Raw genomic sequence first — 19,142 nt, forward strand, 5'->3', positions numbered from 1 at the left:
CTCATACCAAGAAAAAGATTTAAATACCGCAGACCACCTATAAAGACTTCAACTTAGTGTTTGTCACTGTTCTATAGGCAACAAGCCAGCATAACTTATAAAAGGTAAGACAGACAATAAAACTTTCTATAAACCAACATTTGCTATTATCTGGAGCAGCTGCAGCCGCCAGATTTCTAGAGAACACATGACAGACGATGTGAAATAGTGACTTTTACAAACAAAACACTATGAGGCACTACTATTACGTAAGGGAAAAACAGCAAAAAAATATCCAATGATACTGAAAGACAGCAAAATTGAATAGATGGAATTAAAAACATTAACTCATGAAAAGGGGAAAACCCCCGACCACCATTATTCTGATCAATACCAGATATTACTGAGACCGACATCACATAAAACCGAATAGAATCATAGAATCTTAGAAGAGCTAGGGTTGGAAAGGACCTTAAGATCATCCAGTTCCAACCCCCCTGCCATGGGCAGGGACACCTCACACTAAACCATGTCACTCAGGGCTCTGTCCAACCTAGCCTTGAACACCACCAGGGATGGAGAAACTATGGAAAATGACAGTATCAGCATTTGACACAGCTGAAAACACTATAAATGCATATTGTCATTATACTGGTCCCAATCCAACTGGGCTGTGCATCAAGGAAAAAAAAATTCTTGTGTACACAAATTATTCTATAAAATCCGTCAGTTTTCATGTCTCATTTCTAAAGTTAGTTTTGCCCCTTGTGAGATTTAACTTCATGAATCTGATCAAATATGAAACTTTCTATGTAATTATTTGCAGTTCTAAAATCAGTAATTCACCAAGTTTTCCTCTTTTTGTTTGTGGCATCACAGATCCTATGCAGTACCCCCATAGCTCAGGGAAGTTAAAACAGTGAAACGAAGTCACGGCCTGATTCGATGTTATGGTGCCACCTTGTGATGCTGGATCAGAAGTGTCTCTAACATGTACACGGAGACAAAAATAAGCCCTAGGGGAAAAAGAAAGGAGACTGTTTCTATATGATCTGGAGAAACTGCAAGAGATTCCCACCCTGAGACTGCTGGCAAAGAGGACCAGGTGGTTATTGACTAACAAAAGAGCATTCAGCATTTTAAGATTACATTAAAAGGGCATGAGAGAGCACAAAAAACTGCAGCAAAAACCCAACTGCTTTCCTCAATGCAGATCCAATTACAGAAATATGAGTTAATTCCACCAAACTCAGCAGAGTTACTGCAGATTAATACAGAAGTAATGAAGATCAGGTTTCAGACTGCAGGCTGTTATAAGTCTCAGCTTATGGTATTCCTTTAAAACAATGATAAGCTAAACTGCATTAATAAATAACATAGTTGTTACTTGCTTTTTGACTTTTTGTTTCTTTCACTTTCACCAGCTCATTTTTGTCCCTAAATTGCTTCAAATATATGTAAGTTGGAGATAACACACACACACTCTTAGCTATTTTAAAAGAGGTTTTAGGTAATACTTTGTCTATTTTTGAAGGCAGATACAGAAATATCCATTCATATTCAAAACCTTTTCTGCAGTACAAAATCTGTATCCTCTTTTAGGCCACATCCAAAATTGTTTTAAATCTCTTGCTGTTTCAGTTTCTTTCTCAACAGCCTGATAGTTCCTTTGCTAGTTAGTGAATCGGTCATGCTGCACTTCTAATTCACTCAACACTCTTGCTATAACAAAAGCTTCAGTCCTAATACATCCAACTACAGACAACTAAGAAACCACAAAGACAAAGCTTGTTTAGAAATGTATCCCTTACCTTTGCTACCAAGTGATGTAACAACTTACCTACTGCTGGATGGGATTCTTTTGCTCCAGAAGCATTTGGAGTACATCTCTCTCTCAAAGTCCAGGAACATATAATGTTGATGGGGTTTTTGTTACAGGAGGTGAACATCAGTCAAAAAATTAAAAGGAAGTTAAGACAATTGCATAATTTGTATCTGCAGTATTCTGCAAGAATTCTCCCTTAACTATGGACAGGAATATTCCTTCACAGGGTGCCCCCGATTTCTTTCTCTCTTTGTTTCTTAGCTCAGTAGGATGACTCAAGGGTTAAATACCTGACTGCAAGCCCAAGTGTCTCTTCAGTGAGTGACTTTCAGGTGAGGGAGGACATAGGGGAAAAAATACACTGAGCAGTTCCAAGGCAACTGAGGTCTTCCTTTAAGTGAAGAGGAGGATCTAATCGTGGAACAACACAGTGTGAGGAAGGAAAGAATTTTAGCTAATGGAAGTTCTAAAACATAGAAAGAGAACCCCAATGTTAAAAGGAAGTGATCTATGCCATCTGCATTGGATCCTTCTTGTCTGAATCATCTGATCCATAATCCTGCAACCTGGTATTTCACAATACATAATAATTGTGTCAGAAAAACACATCTGATGAGGCCTTCAGGATTAAACGCCTGTCTTGAAAGGAATAAAAAACCATTAGGTTGGTATTTTGAGGAATAGGAAGTAATTTTTAGCATAATCTCTCTTAATACCAATGTCTTGCAAATTGTTTGAACCAACCAATGCATCTAACTTAATCTGCTCCTTAGAAAGAATCAATTTGATAGTAATTGGAATAACGACCAGAAAGGAAATTAGTATGTGCTTAGCCCAAGAATTCCCAAAGCATGATAGAATGCATCAAAAGATTTAATTGTGATGACTTTGATACAGAAGCCGTGTAAGTGACAGAGCCCTTCTATTGACTGTTAGAACAGTAATATACATATGATTGTCTTCAGGCCCCAGTACCTAACCAATACTGGAACTAACACAATGAAAGAACAATCTAGCTGATTTCCAGCTGGAGAGGGAAGAGAAATACAGAGCTGCATTCATGCATTTCATGGGAAAGATTGCATAGCTGGTTTAGAAAGAAAATGTCTTTTCATGTCCTTAGTAGTTGTTCTGTGCTTCTTCAACTTCTTCATAAGTTACAGATGATCAGATTTTTCCATTCTACATTATTAGCCCATAGAATGAGTAAAACACAGGACCCCACTTGAGAATAAGGACACAGTTTTAACATTTACCTTGGGAAGAAAGGAATTGTGTATACAGTTACCATATACAAAAGGCAAATATTTCAAGTTTCATAAGGACATGACAATCCATAAAATATCAGTTGAAGGTAAGCACCAAACCCAGCTACTGCCATTTCAGGGACTGAAAGGCAAACCTGGGATGTGGTTGTCTTCAACACTGGGAGCTTCATCTTGACTGCAGTTCTTTTACCTAAGGGAATTTCCATGCAAAATCCCCAGCTGTACAACACAGTGATAGAGGCATCTCATTACTTAAGGCCCTTGCTTTCTTTCAAATACTTTTGGAAAAGTCATCAAAGCTAATCTTTCTGTCTTTATTTTTTGCACTTTTCAGAGCAGTATTAAATATTCATAAATATAAAAAGTATGTGGAAACACCTTTAACAATATTCTGAATCTGCCTGTTTAAAAAAAGACGGGAAAAAAAAAGAGACAACCCACAACCCAACAACCAACCATCCTTTCCACAGCGCTTGGCCAGCAGTGAAGATAAAAATGTGACTGTTCCAACTATCCTGTGGATCACATGATGCTTCTGTCTCTTCGAGGACCAGAATGATTTCAGTACCTTCTGCTGAGTTCTAAGAAGCCATAATTAGAGGACAAAAGCCCCCAGAGTGCCTGAGATTCAGAAAGGCTGGACTGGCAAGTCATTTCTGACAACACTGGTCACAGAAACATCATCAGATTCTTATGTGGAAAGTACTGCAAAGGAAAGAAAAAGATTAAGAGATAGAAACACACCTATCATTATGCACAACATTTTCCTTCAAGTACAAAAAGGAAGGTGCTGTGTAATATATCTGAATCTCTTCTCTCATGCTCTCAGAAAGATTTAAGCATCCTGGGAGAAAACTCCACCTTCTGAAAATGTGAGCTCAGGGAGGCAAGTTCAGCACTGGAGTAAATCAAGTGTAAGTTGACCTATTTATTGGATAATAAATGTTTCCCAGTGGTACTTTTGCTATAGTACAGCATTTGGGTTCCTAAGCAAGTTAAATTAGGTAGATAAATTTGTTGTTTCTCTTGCTAGGACCAAGAGATCCTGATTTTATCTTCTATTTGCACTCTCAGATAGGCAAGCAGCATGCCTTACTACTGCCATCAGTTTTCACAAGAACTCCTGAGCATCTTAGCAGGACAGTAAAAGGCAATTTAAAGAGGGCACACTGAAAGCTCACTTTCTTTACGTAGTAATCTCTGTTCAATGCCACAACAGTATAAACCATAGGCTTCTTTCTTCACTGAAATAAGAAGGGATTACTATGTATTTTTATATGTAAATTCTACCATTTTGATGCCTATACTGAAAGAAAACTATCAAGGTTTAGAGTATTTGGGAGGTTGAAAAGTTCTGGATAGACAGGTTTTGGATTTCATTTTACAAAAAAAAAAAAAATGCTCTAACTTAGTCACAGCTATTTGATGCGAGTCAGGAATTCACTGAACGAAGCCCTGTATGTATTCAGAGGATACAAAATTTTATATTCACAGTGGTACCAAGGAACTTTGTATTGTAGGAATGTCTTCAGTCTGGGTGACACTGAAAGATAAGATGTACAGCAGTCTGGCACACTTTGTACTGTGAAAGATACCAGCACTAGCGTTTTAGAAAAACAGAAAGACAAACATCTTGTTCACAACTCAGGCAATGTCCAGAGCCCCACATTAATCCAGCTGGTTGAAAAGTTAAGTCCCACACAGGCAGTATCTAGGAGCTAAAAAGTTCACAGCATTGGATGTAAAAACATCTTAGTCACGACTCCGTAAAAACAAAAATCAAGCCAAAACCACTTCAGTGGGAATCTCTATTAGAAATGTCTTGTATCATTTTGGAGATTAAGCTTTTTACTAAGAAGCAGCTAAAATATTCTGTGAAAAACACTGACAAAAACTATTCCCTTCCTCTGCTTTCTCACTAAACATCTCGTGCCCATTTGTCACTATCTCTAATTTTAGTCCTTGAGAACTAGATAATCTTCATGTTCGGACAGGTCTTATGACATATACATTTCTCATAAGAGAACTTCTGCTACTTAAGCTTCAGGTAGGACTTGAGTCAGGGCATCCACTGTTGTATGGGTGAAGGCCCAGTAAGGTTTCAGAAAAGCTGCATTTCCAGTAACGCCTTGTTGTTTCTCTGTCTAGTTCTGGCAGCTGCCAGGTGTTACTAATGCCATATTCTGCTCAGACTCCATTTCCAATTGTTATAGTATGTTTCACCTTCAGGCATTCAAATAAGCTTAAACTTACAGGATGATTTATAAAACAATTTCCTGTGGAAAACGTAACCAGTCTTGTAGAACAGAACACTCAGCTAGTGCCAGTTCAGACTTCTAATACTGCCATTAAACTACAACTGGCTTCTTAATGACAGCAAATTTGAGTGAAATAAGCCTACTGGGATCAAATTTTCTGAACTAACAACTGACATTATCATTTACAGCTTGCTCAAGCTTCTGGGATAGCAGCCAAAAATGCATATATCTTCTTCCCTGGCCAACCATCAGCAGTGTTTTCTTCTGGGCTTAAAAAAATTCCTCAACCACAGCAGTGCAAATCAAGCAGCAGCCTTGTACTGCAGCTTCGTTTGCTTGACAGCAGTACAGAGCTTGCAAAGGCTGTCTGCAGGAGATTAAACTTACACAGGGTCATTAAGTAAAGGCTTGAGAAATAAATGATAAGGAAAATCAGTCGATGTACAGTGGATGAACTTTAGCTTGCATCAGGTCAAAGCCTGCACCATGGTGCCAAAATTAATGCCAACTGTATCTATTAAGTATGCATGAGAGGATGACAGCTTAATCAAACCTAAACAACATACTGAGCTATGTGAAAAAGGGCTTCAAAAAATACAGTGCATATTGTTATGGGAGTCTGGCCTTCGAAGGTTTTCCACAAACAAAGTAAAACAAGGTACTCCTCAGTAATTTCCTCTCTCATATTAATGATGATGAGATTTTACAGTTGGATAGTTCATAGGATAAAAGTTCTCAATGTTTGTCAGAAGTCAGGGAAGCACGGGTCCCTTATAACAGAGCAGAGATCACCTGCTCAAGCAATGGCAAAGCATATTTGTCACTTCATCCCTCTTTTTACTCATCTTCTTGCACTGCTGAGTACCCACCACTCAGGTCTTTCCACTCATCTCCTCAGCCTCCCAGAACATCACAAACTTGGAAAACAAAAATAATTATGACAGTCAGTCCAGTGACTACAGCAGCAAATGCCCCTCCACTTTCTCAGGAAATTACTGGATTGCACAGCATCCTCAGCTTGGAATTCTCAGTCAGCAGTTTGCAAGCCTCTACAACACAGCAGTGAAGTCAGTCATGGCACAGGAAACTTCTGAAGCTACAGCTTTTGCTGAGTCTTCAGATCTGCCTTCCATTCTTCACATTTGATGTCTGTTCTATACGAGATCTGATTGATTAAAGGAATCTACCTGACCCCAGCAGTTTCTAATACGGATAACAGTATAAAGAAGAGATTTTCTTAGGTGGAAATACATGTAAATAAAATATGAGAATATCTACTCAGCTGAGCCTCACCATAATGACAATATGTATCTTGTTCTAAAAGAGCTTCTGTTGTTACACTTGATTAGTCAAGGAATACCTGACATGTTTCTAATGTATAAAATGCATCCACATTAACTTTGTGGCATATCTTCTTGAGGTGCTGATGTTTCTGAGGGTTCACAAGAATCATGTCCTCATGCTCTATTGTAGAATCATTTTAATCATCTTGTTATAATGTCTGTCCTCAGAAATTTCATTAATGAAAGAAATAAACTGCTCTGTGTTCTGCAGGACACTTAAAACTTGCAGACAGTTGTTGCATTATTCATCTTCCCAGATGTTAGAATTTAGGTGTTATCATCATCACCAGACATACAGCAACACTGTCAACTTCACAACAGTGTCTATGAGCAAAGATTACAGAAAAAAACTTGTTCAGGTTATCAAGCATTTACTATTAGCCACAGTTAACCCAGATCATTTAATTTTGGGGAGAAATTTAGACCTAGATTTTAGCTTCAGCCTGCTCTGCGGGTGGATTTAAGATTCAAATATGAACTCCTTCCAGTCTGGGAGTACATTATTTTACTGGCTGGTTCACTATAATTTCTTAAAGAAAGTCTATCCCTATATTTCTATAGGCTTAACTGTAAGTTTATGTAGGATGTTTTATTAAGGTGTAAAAATATCAAGTTACTGTCCTTTTCAAAAAGTCTCTTTAAATATGAAGCATGCAAGAAAAACCTTCTTAAGACAGCAGGGATTTATCTGCAGATTATTAGGGAGAAACTCAGCAACAACAATAAAAAAAATATCAGTTAGAAACAAACAAAAAAAAACCCCAAACCTGGTTAACAGTGGAGATGGAATTACTGCAGTAACGCATCAGTTCAACTGATTTTCTGCTACCAGCATCAACTGTACCACTGTAATGTCCTCTAGCTCTCATCTTCTCAGCACAAAAGATCAATGTGTTACCATGTATATTTGGAACGTGCATACAGTATTTACACACATACCTATTCAGGTAGCCTGGATCCTTGCTAAAGGCTTGAGAACAATATGAATTTGAGCTTTGTTCAAAATAACACAAACAAAAAAAGAAAACAAAAACCAAAGATGGTAAGCTGTTAGTCCTCAAGTTAGGAGAGATCTGGAATGTGCTCTCGAAAAGTAAACTTAGGGTAAGAAGTCATCCTCTAGTCAGCTCTTTAGTGAACTACTTATGTCTGGCATTTCTTATATTTCTTGTATTACACAGTGTTAACTTTAAAAAGTACCTGATAACATGCAAGAGACTGTCCTTTCCTTACAATACCTGAGGAAGTCTGGTGCTTTGGAAATCATGTTTTCAAAGTCTGCAAATCCCAGTTTCCCATCACCATCCATGTCAGCTTCTTCTATCACTTTCTCACAAACCAGAGTGATTTCTTCTGCTGTTAGCTCTTCTCGGGTCAGCTTATTGAGGGTTTTTTCCAAGTCTGATTTACAAATGAAGTTGTCTGTGTTAAAGTCTAAACAATAAAAGAATCAAAGATCACCAGCAACTCTCATAGTAATTGACTTCAAAAGAAGAAGGCACACAAAAGCATCCCAATACAGTACCATAGATCTTGAAGGCATAGATTGCTTTAAGCTCTCTGGGAGCCATTTCACTGAGCACAGAGAACATATCCACAAAGTCATTGAAGCTGAGGCTCCCCTCTCCATCTTCTGAGAAAGATTCCACAATCCTTTCCCTGAAGGGATTCTCCTGTGAGAGACAGATATGTTTTGGGTTTAGTATTTGGAAGGTCAAAACCCCACAGGTCCCCTGTTAATGAGTATTTCACTCCATGGTTGGCTCTTTGAAGAAAACTTCATTTTCCTTCCAAAATCCATCTAAAAATGTCTACTGTTACGCTCTTGCAGAAATTGTCAGCAGAAGATGCTGCTGCACAGTACCACTGCTTACCCAGGCTTTCTCAGCTCTCTTGCTATTCATTCTCTCTAAACTGATGCTCACCTCATTTTCCCTGTGTGGAATGCATGCTCTGTAACTGTAAGGGTAAAGATACTAAGAGGGTGAAGATCATTTGCATATAGCAGGTTCCTGACAGGGTGTAAGACTGCCATGGTCAGGAGAGTTACAGCTCCTACATTAAGAAGATAGCACATATGAACAGGGCATGAAAGGAGGGGAAGGAAATGGGGAGACAAGGTGGAAAGCCAGTCAAACAGAATGGGGTCTTTATGCCACCTGACCTAAGGCTGTAGGAACAAATATTATTTATGAAACCACTTTAGAAACCAAATATCTGCATTCCACACCTGACTGATGTGGCACCATCAACCAACCAGAAGCCAAGCCAAACCAAACCTGTTTGTTAAGGATGTGGAGTCACAACACAGTAGAATATTCAAGTCTTCCATTTTCACTCTGATACACATCAATATCCTACCTCTGGTTGAACTGACCACAGACTCCAGAGTTTTAAATGAAATTTCATTTCTGCAGGAGTTGATACTAGGATGTCTTTCTAGCACTCTATCAGCCAAGTTGGTGTCGAACCTATCCTGAATAAGACAATATTCTAAAACCATAAACACACAAGCAAGCATAAGTTGCTTTATTATGCTGAAGTCCCAACCCAATGTTCTTACAGTAACAAGACATCCTTCTCACAATTATGAGAAAACCCAAAATGAATTTATAGCTACGTCTATAAAACTGGGGAAATCTATTCAATTCTTTACTGTGAGGGTGGTGAAGCACTGGCACAAGTTGCCCAAAGAAGTGGTAAATGCTCCATCCCTGGCAGTGTTCAAGGCCAGGTTGGACAGGGCCTTGGGCAACATGGTCTAGTGTGAGGTGTCCCTACCCATGGCAGGGGGTTGAAACTGGATGATCTTAAGGTCCTTTCCAATGCAAACCATTCTAGGATTCTATGAATTTAGCTGAAAATGAACAAACTGCACAAACATCATTTCGGCTGTGAGCAGCACCTCATCAAAGCTGTTCTACAGCTCGTATCTGAAGCAAAGACACTAACATATTGATGTCCTATAAATGTAAGCAGCTTTGGTGGTGCCATATCATGTTCATTGTTTTTAATATGCATGCACCATTTTATTGGGCTTTGGAAGAAGCAGTATTGTGAAAGCTCAGAGCTCGATTGTTTATCCATTTAATTTCTGGTTTTCATATAAGTTTAGCTAACAGGCATTCAGAAATCATCCAATTACTTTCAAGGAAATTTCATAAAACAGCTCTATTTGAGGTAAATGACCAGAAAATATTATTTTTCACTTTACTTCAAGTCTTCCTTGATAATTCACATGCAGAATAGATGCATCTATAGAAAACATTTTCTGCATATCTGTGGAGACTAAAAAAAATACAAGCAGCATGTCCAAAGCAAAGGTACTTGAACAGACTGATGTTTTTATATTTATCTAGTATCCTTCACCTTAAAGGAACACAAAGTACCTCACAAGAATTGGGCTACTTAGCACTAATATGCAGCTGCCTCTGAAGTGAAATTCAACAACTGTTAAATGGTGTGCAGCAGCTTACAACAAGAGCTGAAGATAAAGGTGTTCAACTGAATCAAGCAGAAACTTGGAGGCATAATGAAATCTGTCACCTACACAGAGATAACATTTAAGATATATTTTGTTTTAGCCTCAAATAATGAAAGATTTTTAAGGACTCTTGTTAAAAGACAAGCATAACATACAAAAGCTTAATTCTAAGAGAAATGGAAGGTGTGCCAAAAGACTCCAACTGGAGTCTGCCAAAAAGGCAAATACGCATCTAATGACAAGCCGCTTAAGTGTGTGTGTCCGTCTTCTGAGGATGGGTGAGATCTGAGAAACAGACATTGGGAACATAATTCCCTAAGACAGTCAGGATTTGAGTACTGTGTTCAGTTCTGTGCCCCTTAGCAGAAAAAAGACATCCAGGTGCTGGAGCAGGTCCAGAAAAGGGCAATGGAGCTGGTAAAGTGAACTGGGCTGAAGGAACCGAGTTTGTTCAGCCTGGAGAAAAGAAGGCTCAGGAGGGATGTTATTGCTCTCTACAACTACCTGAAAGGAGAAATAGGTCAAGGTGAGTGTCAAGTCTCTTCTCTCAAGTAATAAGTGATAGGACAAGAGGAAATAGCCTCAAGCTGCACCAGGAGAGGTTTAGATTGGATGTTGGGAGAAATTTCTTCACTGGAAGGGTTGTTAAGCACTGAACAGGCTGCTCAGGGCAGTGGCCAAGTCACCATCCCTGGAAGTATTTAAGACACGTAGATGCAGCACTTACAGACAAGGTTTAGTGGTAAACTTGGCAGTGCTGTGTTAATGGTTAGATTCTACAATCTTAAAAGGTCTTTTCCAACCTAAATGATTCTAAGATTCAAAATTCACTACTAAAAGCCAAGATCTCTCCAGTCTTTCTGGCAGAGACAATGGCCAGGAATAAGGCTGCTCTAACAGATAGGTGAAGTAGGGACCACAAAGCCATAAGATCAAATGACAGCCCATTAAAGCAGTCAATACTAAATTCAAATTCTCCTTCAGGGTTCCATTACAGAAGAAATTCCACAACAGGGAGCATGTTTATGGATTTCAAAGGGTACGACAGTAGTAAGCTCACTGTGCTCCGAGCTGAGTACGTAAGGCTGAGCTCACAGTTCAGATAGACAAAACCAGGACAAAAAAAAAAATCTCAGACATTAAATAGAATAGAAAAGAGGGATTCCTGAAAATGAAAAAACAACAGGCTCAAAAAAGCAGCAGGGTCATGTCTCTCTATAGTCTTAGAATGAAAAACAACACTCCAGAATCAGCCAAGATGGCTGAAAGTTGCTGTAAAAGGATACGTAATGATCACTCGCATCGTGTGAGCCATATGTAGAGGAGGCAGAGCAGATGTGCATCTGTGAGTATTGCTAAGGCTAAAGTATACGACTTGAGTGCTCAGAAGTATGCCTGTTTTGGTGGGAATATGCATACAGATACACAGTGCAAAACAGTGGGTTCTATTGTTTCAAATTGTCCTCTTATTAATAACCCAATGTAAGATTAATTTGGGCTGAAATACATGAAAAAGGCATATTTTCTTCCTAAAAAGACAGAAAGAAAATGGTGTGTCTGTTAAATATTTAATATTAGAGATTACTAACCATCAGAGGAAATGAGAAAATGTATTAGAAAAGTCATCTTTATTTCTAAAATATATATTGCTTTCTTTGGAACAAACCTCATCAAACTAAGTGCCATGGTAACAGTTGTAAAGTGACATCTTAGAGGCAGTATTGGGTAACAAACAGGGAGTACACAGATGCAAATGGCCTTATCAGCAGTGCGTATCAAACCCAGGACTTTCTGCATTAGAAATGCTGGGCATGAGCTCCCTGACTGAATAAGCATATTGCAGTGGCATAAGATGAATCATCTATCTGGCATGTGAGAGATCTTGAAAATACGGATGAACTAATAAGGAATTCAATAGAGATCTATTGGGCAAAGAGTTATTTAAGAAGCATGCTTAGGTCTAAAACCTAAATGAAAAATAAAATCTTTTCCCATATTGATTCCTTTAACTTTCTCATATTATGTGTCTTCAGGCAGTATATCTGCAGCCTACACAACGGAAAGTATTAGCTTACCTTCACAGATACTTTTCACATCCTTTCTGTAATTTCATTACCTCTGCTCTAAAGAGCACAGATTAGGGTTCCATCATATTTAAAGGAAAAGCTATGGGGGAAGGGAGTAAAGAAGAAAACGATACTGTTCCTTCATAGATTGCTTTCCCTCAAGCACTAATTGTTTAAAAAAGGAATCCTTTTAAAACTAGAAATTTACCCTTGTCTTTTTAAAAAGCTACTTCTGTCCTCTCACAATAAAAATGAGAGGGGAGACAGAAACAATAAAGAACTTTGTTACAGCTGAAACTATGCTGTTTTGCAGATGGATGCTGCTGTAGTGGCTTTGGATAATCCTCCTAAATGTTCCATCCATCTTGTTAGCCATCACTTTCTCTACTCAGATAACTGTGTGAGAACACATGACATACATTTTTGAACGTCACATAGCACCTATCCCAACACACATATTTAGAACGCATACAACAACACATAGTCATTAGTTTTCTAAGAAATTATTATAGGGTTTATTCCTAAAATTACAGGTAAAAATTACCAAGTCACTTGTTACTTTCCCCTTTTTCCTAGTTTCCCTCACAGGCTCTAGGAAAGAACTGAGCTGCGCTTTTGCCCCATCTATTTTGCAGCTTGACAAATTAAAGTACTGTATCCCATTTTCACGAGCTGACTGTGCTTTGAAAATAAAAGGTTGCACATAAAGTTGTAAGACAGATCAAGGTAACTGAGGTAGAGATGCTGAACAGTCATTACAAAACACGTCTCAGTTTTATGTCTACAGAAACATGATGATTATTTTCTCTTTTGTATTTAAACATAAGACCCCACTGACATTAGCAAAGATAGTTACTGCACAAAGCAGTCTTAGATAGAAAATTTCCTGATACCTAACCTAATCTCCCCTGTTTAAGTTTGAACCCATTGTCCCTTGTCCTATTGCTACAGTCCCTGATGAAGAGTCCCTCTCCAGCATCCCTGTAGGCCCCTTCAGACACTGGAAGCTACTCTGAGGTCTCCAGGCAGCTTCTCTTCTCGATGCTGAACAGCCCCAATTTTCTCAGCCTATCTTTGTATGGGAGTTGCTCCAGCCCCCTGATCATGCTCATGGCCCTTTTTGGACTTGTTCCAGCTGTTCCAGGTCTTTCTTATGCTGGGGACATGAGAACTGTACTAGAAATAACTAACTGGATGCAGACACGAGGAAGTTGGGATGAGCTGCCAGAAAAGACTAGCCAGAGCAGGGGCAGGGGCTTGGGAAGAATGAACCTGCTCCCTCAAGTGTCATTGCCTTTACATGGAAAGCTTGGAAACTGTGGAGCCATTGAACTCACTTCTAAAATTCCATCCTATTTAAAGTGCAGGAAGTGCTTTCATCTTATTTTAGAGCCACTCGCATGCATTCATGTTTAGACTTACCAAAAATAGGGTGCTAACACTGCTTCTGAAATGTGTGATCAATTCACTGTTCCCTGTGTGTCCTTTCTTTCTCCTGACCGATTTCTGTGGTCAGCCTGTTTCCGTAGCGTGTGGATTTATGAACTACCTCACTCACTGCTGCAGCTAATGACAAGGCCTGTGAGGATCAATGAAGATACTGCATGAGCCGAAAAAAGAAAGCAACGGACTGTAAAGTGAATGAAACAAAAATGCTTCCCCTCCAAGAAGTTCTCTTATGCCCAACTCCTGACAGAAGAATTGCTCTACACTACAATAACCAGAGATGGGCCACACACCAATTTGAAGATTCAGACAATTAGGGATGGATGTGTCACAAAGAAGATGGCCACCCACTTATACAACTCATATGTGATCTCTGTCATCAGGTTACATTCCTGCATCTCGCCCTGTGGAAATGATGGGATAATGTGAGTGAAATCAGTTTTGTTTTGAAATAAAGATGCTTTTGCTTTCTACACAGTCTCATCCTGAACAGCCCACATCATTGCTACAATTCTGCAGTATTAATTGCTGCAATCTCGCAGGAGCCCATATGCCCTTATTTTATTAGGCTGTGTAACCTGTGTAACCAAGATTGTCAAAACTACAGAACGGAGACTGCACTGAAGCAGGTGGAGTAAACTAGCTCTGGTAACTTCAGTGTAATGGTAGATCTAATCAGCTTAAAGCATCTGCCCCTTCTTTATTTATTTATTTCTTGTCCTGACTTTCAACTTTTAAGAATCATGAGCTGGTGAATAATTCATCACCAATTGAAATAAGTGAGCATCAGCTGGGGTTTTTATTATTCTTTTTAAATAAAAAAAAACATGGCTCAAAACATTAATGCCTGAGGTAAAGATCTTTCTTTAGAGTAGCATAATCTAATTTAGAAAAGTGCATTACTGATTCTATCCATTTGTCAGAATGTGCAGTGGTATTGTGCTCAGCATTGCCAGTATCTAGAAATGTAATGTGTATATGAAAAAAGCCAGGTGCATTGAAATTATCACTAATTTTATTAGAATTCAATAGACATTTAGTTCATTTAGTTCTATTTTAAGATTTAAATGTTGGCTTTGTCTTCACCTTGATGAAAATATACCAAAGAAAAAACCCACCTTAACGATTTATTTAGTGCTCTGGTCAAGTTGCAAAGGTTAAAGATGTATTTTTTTACTTCATATATATGAGCTAAAGTTACTACCTAGATAGCTTAGAAAATGAACTCTAGGGGAAAGACTCTTCCTGTCCTCTCTCACCTGGGCAGGTATGAAATGCTCCATGACCAGATTGGCTGTTGTTTATAACAGAGACTCTAGGTGGCATTTTAATATCTTTTAGTGTCAAATGTTTTGAAAGAGTTACAGAGGAAGCTCCACCCTCCTCTAACCGATGTTTTACTGGAAACAAGCTCACTAGCTGTTGAAAGCACTTTCTCTATGAACTGCTAGAATTCCTGAAATAGAATGAGTAGTTTGACAGCAATATCTCCAAGGTTCTTCCACAGCTTTAGGAGACCTGGGAGAGACTTAGTATAAAATCTGACATTGAGTATTGTCCTGTTATTTTCATAAAATGAAGTTAGATTACACTGGAGACATCTGCTAAAGGAGGGTCAGAAAGCCTCAAAGACTTAATGTCATGCAAGAAGATAGCTTATGATCCACTCATATATGGAAATCTATAAGGAAGCCTATTATCATTGCCACCTAAGATTGCTAAGGTAGCAAGATATGCTCCTGTATCTAAAAATCTAATCATAGCCCAGTATAAAATTTCTCATTTCTCTCATCTGAAGTACCAGGCTTCCTTGTAAATATAGTTATCTTCTGTGTCTAAAGTCTTCACAGAATAAGCTGTTCCTTAAGTGCTGAATCCTGTATCACTGAAGCCAAAAAGAATGCGTGTGATTATCATTTCTCACCTTCCTTACTGAACTCAGCCTTTACTTTTCACAAGGCAACTCTCACTAACCCAGCAGCTCAACTCTGAAGTCACGTAACAGAGACAGAGAATTTCATACTGCACTATCAATATCCTAGAGATAACAACATAAAACTTAAAGAACACTGATTGTCTATTCCAGAAGTGCCAGTAGAAGCACCTAAGATGCTACAGTGGTGAATGAGTTGCAGACATGACAGAGAGATGAAATCACTTGCAGTAATGGATGAATGAATCACAACTACTTGGGGATGATACATTTTACCACAAAGAGAGGAATTCAATATTTATGCATAAGTAAAAATAACAAATGGCTGAAAACAATCAGAATACTTCAAGATGCTCCCACATATTTAGACAATACTATTTCATCCTCCCAGCTACTGAAAAAGCTGCATAGTTTATATTCACATAGTTAAGACCATTAGTAATTTTTCCATGTACTGTATTCCATACAATACTGATTTGCATCTTGAATACAGCTGCCCGTCCAGCGTAAGAGCACTTCAGTAAGCCAAGCAAATATTCCTATTTCAAGATGAACCATCTTCTTCCTTTTGTACTAGCTGGTAAGCTTCAAATGACTGTTCCAAGTAACAGCTAAAAGCAGTCCTTTGATTAAACCATCTTCAGTGAATCTCACTGGCCATTAAGAATAAATCCAGCAGATCTAGAGATTGCTATCAGAAGGATCACTGTGTACATCTCCCCAGAAGCAATCTGTAGCTTTCTGCTCCAAAAAGCACTTAAGTAATTTTTGCAGACTAATGCTGTCTTTGCCAAAATGCTTTGTGGCAATGAATTCCTCGATATATCCACACTACGGCAGCTGGCTGTACATAATTTCATGGAATACCTCCTTGTCCTTGTGAAAAGTTGTGCATGACTGTTCTCTATTCACCTGCTGATGTCTTAACGTGATCCCATGATGTCATACAAAGAGGACTTAGATCGGGCATTCCAATTCCTAACTTTTAGCTCCATTGAGTCATTTAACACTAGACTTCAGAATACAGCCCGAGGGCCTCATTAGGTCTGCTTGTGCTAGCAGCTTCTTGCAGGCTACTGGTTTTGATAGCTAATTACATCTTAAATCTAATCTTAGATAATCGAGTTTTAAATCTTTGTTGCTATCTCCACATGGAACTCAATTTGAGGTAACTAAAACACAGGGCATTTTTTACAAGTGTTAGTCGTTTTGCCTGTTGCCTAATTTCCTTATTTATATAATAAGGAAAAGCAATACAAACCTTTGTGCTGTACAAAACTTATGCTCAACATTTATAAGACATCTGAATGGTTATGGCTGTGCTCCCCCCCCCCCCCCATTCAATATCTTACAACATTAAGGAAGAATTTCTAAATCATTAAAATGAAGTGGAAGGCCATCAGTTTCAAGGTTTTTATGTCATGGCTCTTAAAAAGCTTAATAATACTTCATGCAAGTGTAACAGTGAACAAACAGTTGTATCTACATGATAAAACTTTAAAGCTCTCAAATAATTGGCATCCATGAAAGAAAACCAGAGTTCAATGCACTGTTTAAAAAATAAATGAGAAAAATCTGTATTTGTCCCATTAAAACCACATTAAATTGTGGAACTGACAAAATAATAACAAATCATCTGGTAAATTTCCTGTCAACACAACGAGATAAGAACTTCTTCTTGCTAACCAGCTTTTCACACAGAAATCCAACTGGCTTCTAAGGATCAATATATGCAAAGTGGAAAGACCATTAGATTTATATTTCCTACTCATTTAACATCTACCCTGACTACCTCTGCAAGACAGACATCCACCTAAATATTTTCTGGTTTCTGTGGTTGGTTTTGCTATTGAACAGTAACAGGAAAGGGTAGACCTCAGCATGCCACATTGCTTCAGGATATCTAACTCACACGGTAAAACCTCTGGCAGATACGCTGCATAACTACAAAGATACAGTTTGTAAGCAGTCAGAAGTGATACCTTTAGCTCAGGCATGTTTATTATAAGCTGCATAGGTAGTTTAACATCTGGGTCCTTTGTATAGTCCATAGGCACAACGTTTGGTGCCATTTCGTGGTATCGGCCATGCAACCTGGAAACAAGCAGAAAGAAAACAGCCAATAACCAATTTTAAGTAACCAATTCCATTCATACAGTAATCAGACACAGATCTGTCTTGCAGCTCTCATTATTTTTAGTGACAAGTCTGAGCCCACCAAATTCCCATCTTTTTGACACAAAGAGGGCTTTGATGCAGTATCTAATGTAACTGCTACTAATGTTCATGTGTAACTTGAGGTACGTAACTAAGTGGTATCACACACTCCCTGTATATAGTATTTAAGCATTGTACATATTGCCACATGCACAGAAGTAGACCTGGGCCAATGTACTAACACTGTGAGTATAATCCAAGGATCACAGCTGAGTGTGATATAATCAGCATGAAGGTATGACCTGCCATTCCTCTATGAAATACCATATGTGTAAGAAGAATAGGAAAGATTAGGTAGTTGCTGCTCACAGAAAACTTAGAAATCATAAATGTAATGTACTATAAACTGTAACTTTTATCATATGTGAAAATTTTGTCTTGCATGTAATTCTCAAACTGCTTAGGGCAGAAAGCAATCATTTTGCTGCCTTATGTACCAACACAGAGTATTCTGGTCTCTCATTAGGTCACATGTGCTATTTCTATATATTTAAAAGCTTTTTTTTGTGTTATAATGAAAAAAGTCACAAAACAAGGTATATTATCAACTGCAAATCAAGACTAATATGTTTGAAACAGCAGAACATAAACTGGTAATACAGCAGGCAATATCTCATCAACCCCTGCACCTTTACAGCTTTACCTTCAGCAACCCCTCAGTCAGTCCTACATGAAACTGAGCTATCTCAGATTAACGAGGGCAATAAATTTCTAAAACTAGGGGGAAATAATCCACAAGCATCTCTTTTCTCAGCATCTCTTTGGGCATGATTATGATGTGCCACACATCACGTGAAATGGAACACAGAAACATGTTTTGTCTGGATCTTAGGAAACTCATGTCTTTATACTGTGCAACAATATATCGTGCCATACAGGAAATTAAATATCCACTGATCTAAGCCTATTTCAGCTGCTGACCACAGCTCACCCTGACATTTCATAAATACTGTGTAATTCAAGATGCAATAGCCATTTCCCACTCCAGCAACTGATTTCTCTGTTGTAAACAGCAGCTACAAAGATGCCCCTAATACAACAGAAAAAAGCCAGCTTAAAAGCACTTAAAGGAAAGCAAACCTTTCAAATCAAATATCCACCTACAGATTTTCCTTTTAAAGCCAGAACACTGAAATGGTGTTCTGGTCTTCATGAAAATAACACATTAATCATTGGAACAGCTTGACCATTGTGGGCACCATTTCAAAACACACCAGCCAGCAACGTCTGCTTATTTTAACTGCCAGGATTGTCTTCACTGCTTTTTCCAGTATTAGACTTCTCTGCATTTGGTCTGTCTCATCCAACAGGACTATGAATACA

The 19,142-nt window shown here is 38.4% G+C and overlaps 1 protein-coding gene across 8 annotated transcripts in view; it reads right to left on the reverse strand.

Moving 5' to 3' along the window:
• Window positions 1-2,664: 2,664 nt before the first annotated feature.
• The window catches only part of CIB2 (calcium and integrin binding family member 2), a 45,390-nt gene continuing 28,912 nt past the window's right edge, over window positions 2,665-19,142 (reverse strand). For 5 of the 8 annotated variants that reach the window (XM_057399862.1, XM_057399894.1, XM_057399879.1 and 2 more), the window contains 4 exons: window positions 17,585-17,696; window positions 8,199-8,346; window positions 7,912-8,107; window positions 3,386-3,777 (listed from right to left, as the gene is read on the reverse strand). In XM_057399862.1, coding sequence (XP_057255845.1) covers window positions 3,756-3,777; window positions 7,912-8,107; window positions 8,199-8,346; window positions 17,585-17,696 — 478 coding nt within the window. In that variant the 3' untranslated portion in view covers window positions 3,386-3,755. Of the gene's footprint in view, window positions 3,778-7,911; window positions 8,108-8,198; window positions 8,347-17,584; window positions 17,697-19,142 lie in introns of all 8 variants that reach the window. The other 3 variants (XM_057399861.1, XM_057399856.1, XM_057399870.1) reach the window with 2 other exon arrangements.

The sequence above is a fragment of the Pezoporus wallicus genome, unplaced genomic scaffold, assembly GCF_028554395.1.
Source record: "Pezoporus wallicus isolate ANWC-B61680 ecotype Strahan unplaced genomic scaffold, APGP_CSIRO_Pwel_v1 contig_3952, whole genome shotgun sequence".
NCBI classification, from domain to species: Eukaryota; Metazoa; Chordata; class Aves; order Psittaciformes; family Psittacidae; genus Pezoporus; species Pezoporus wallicus.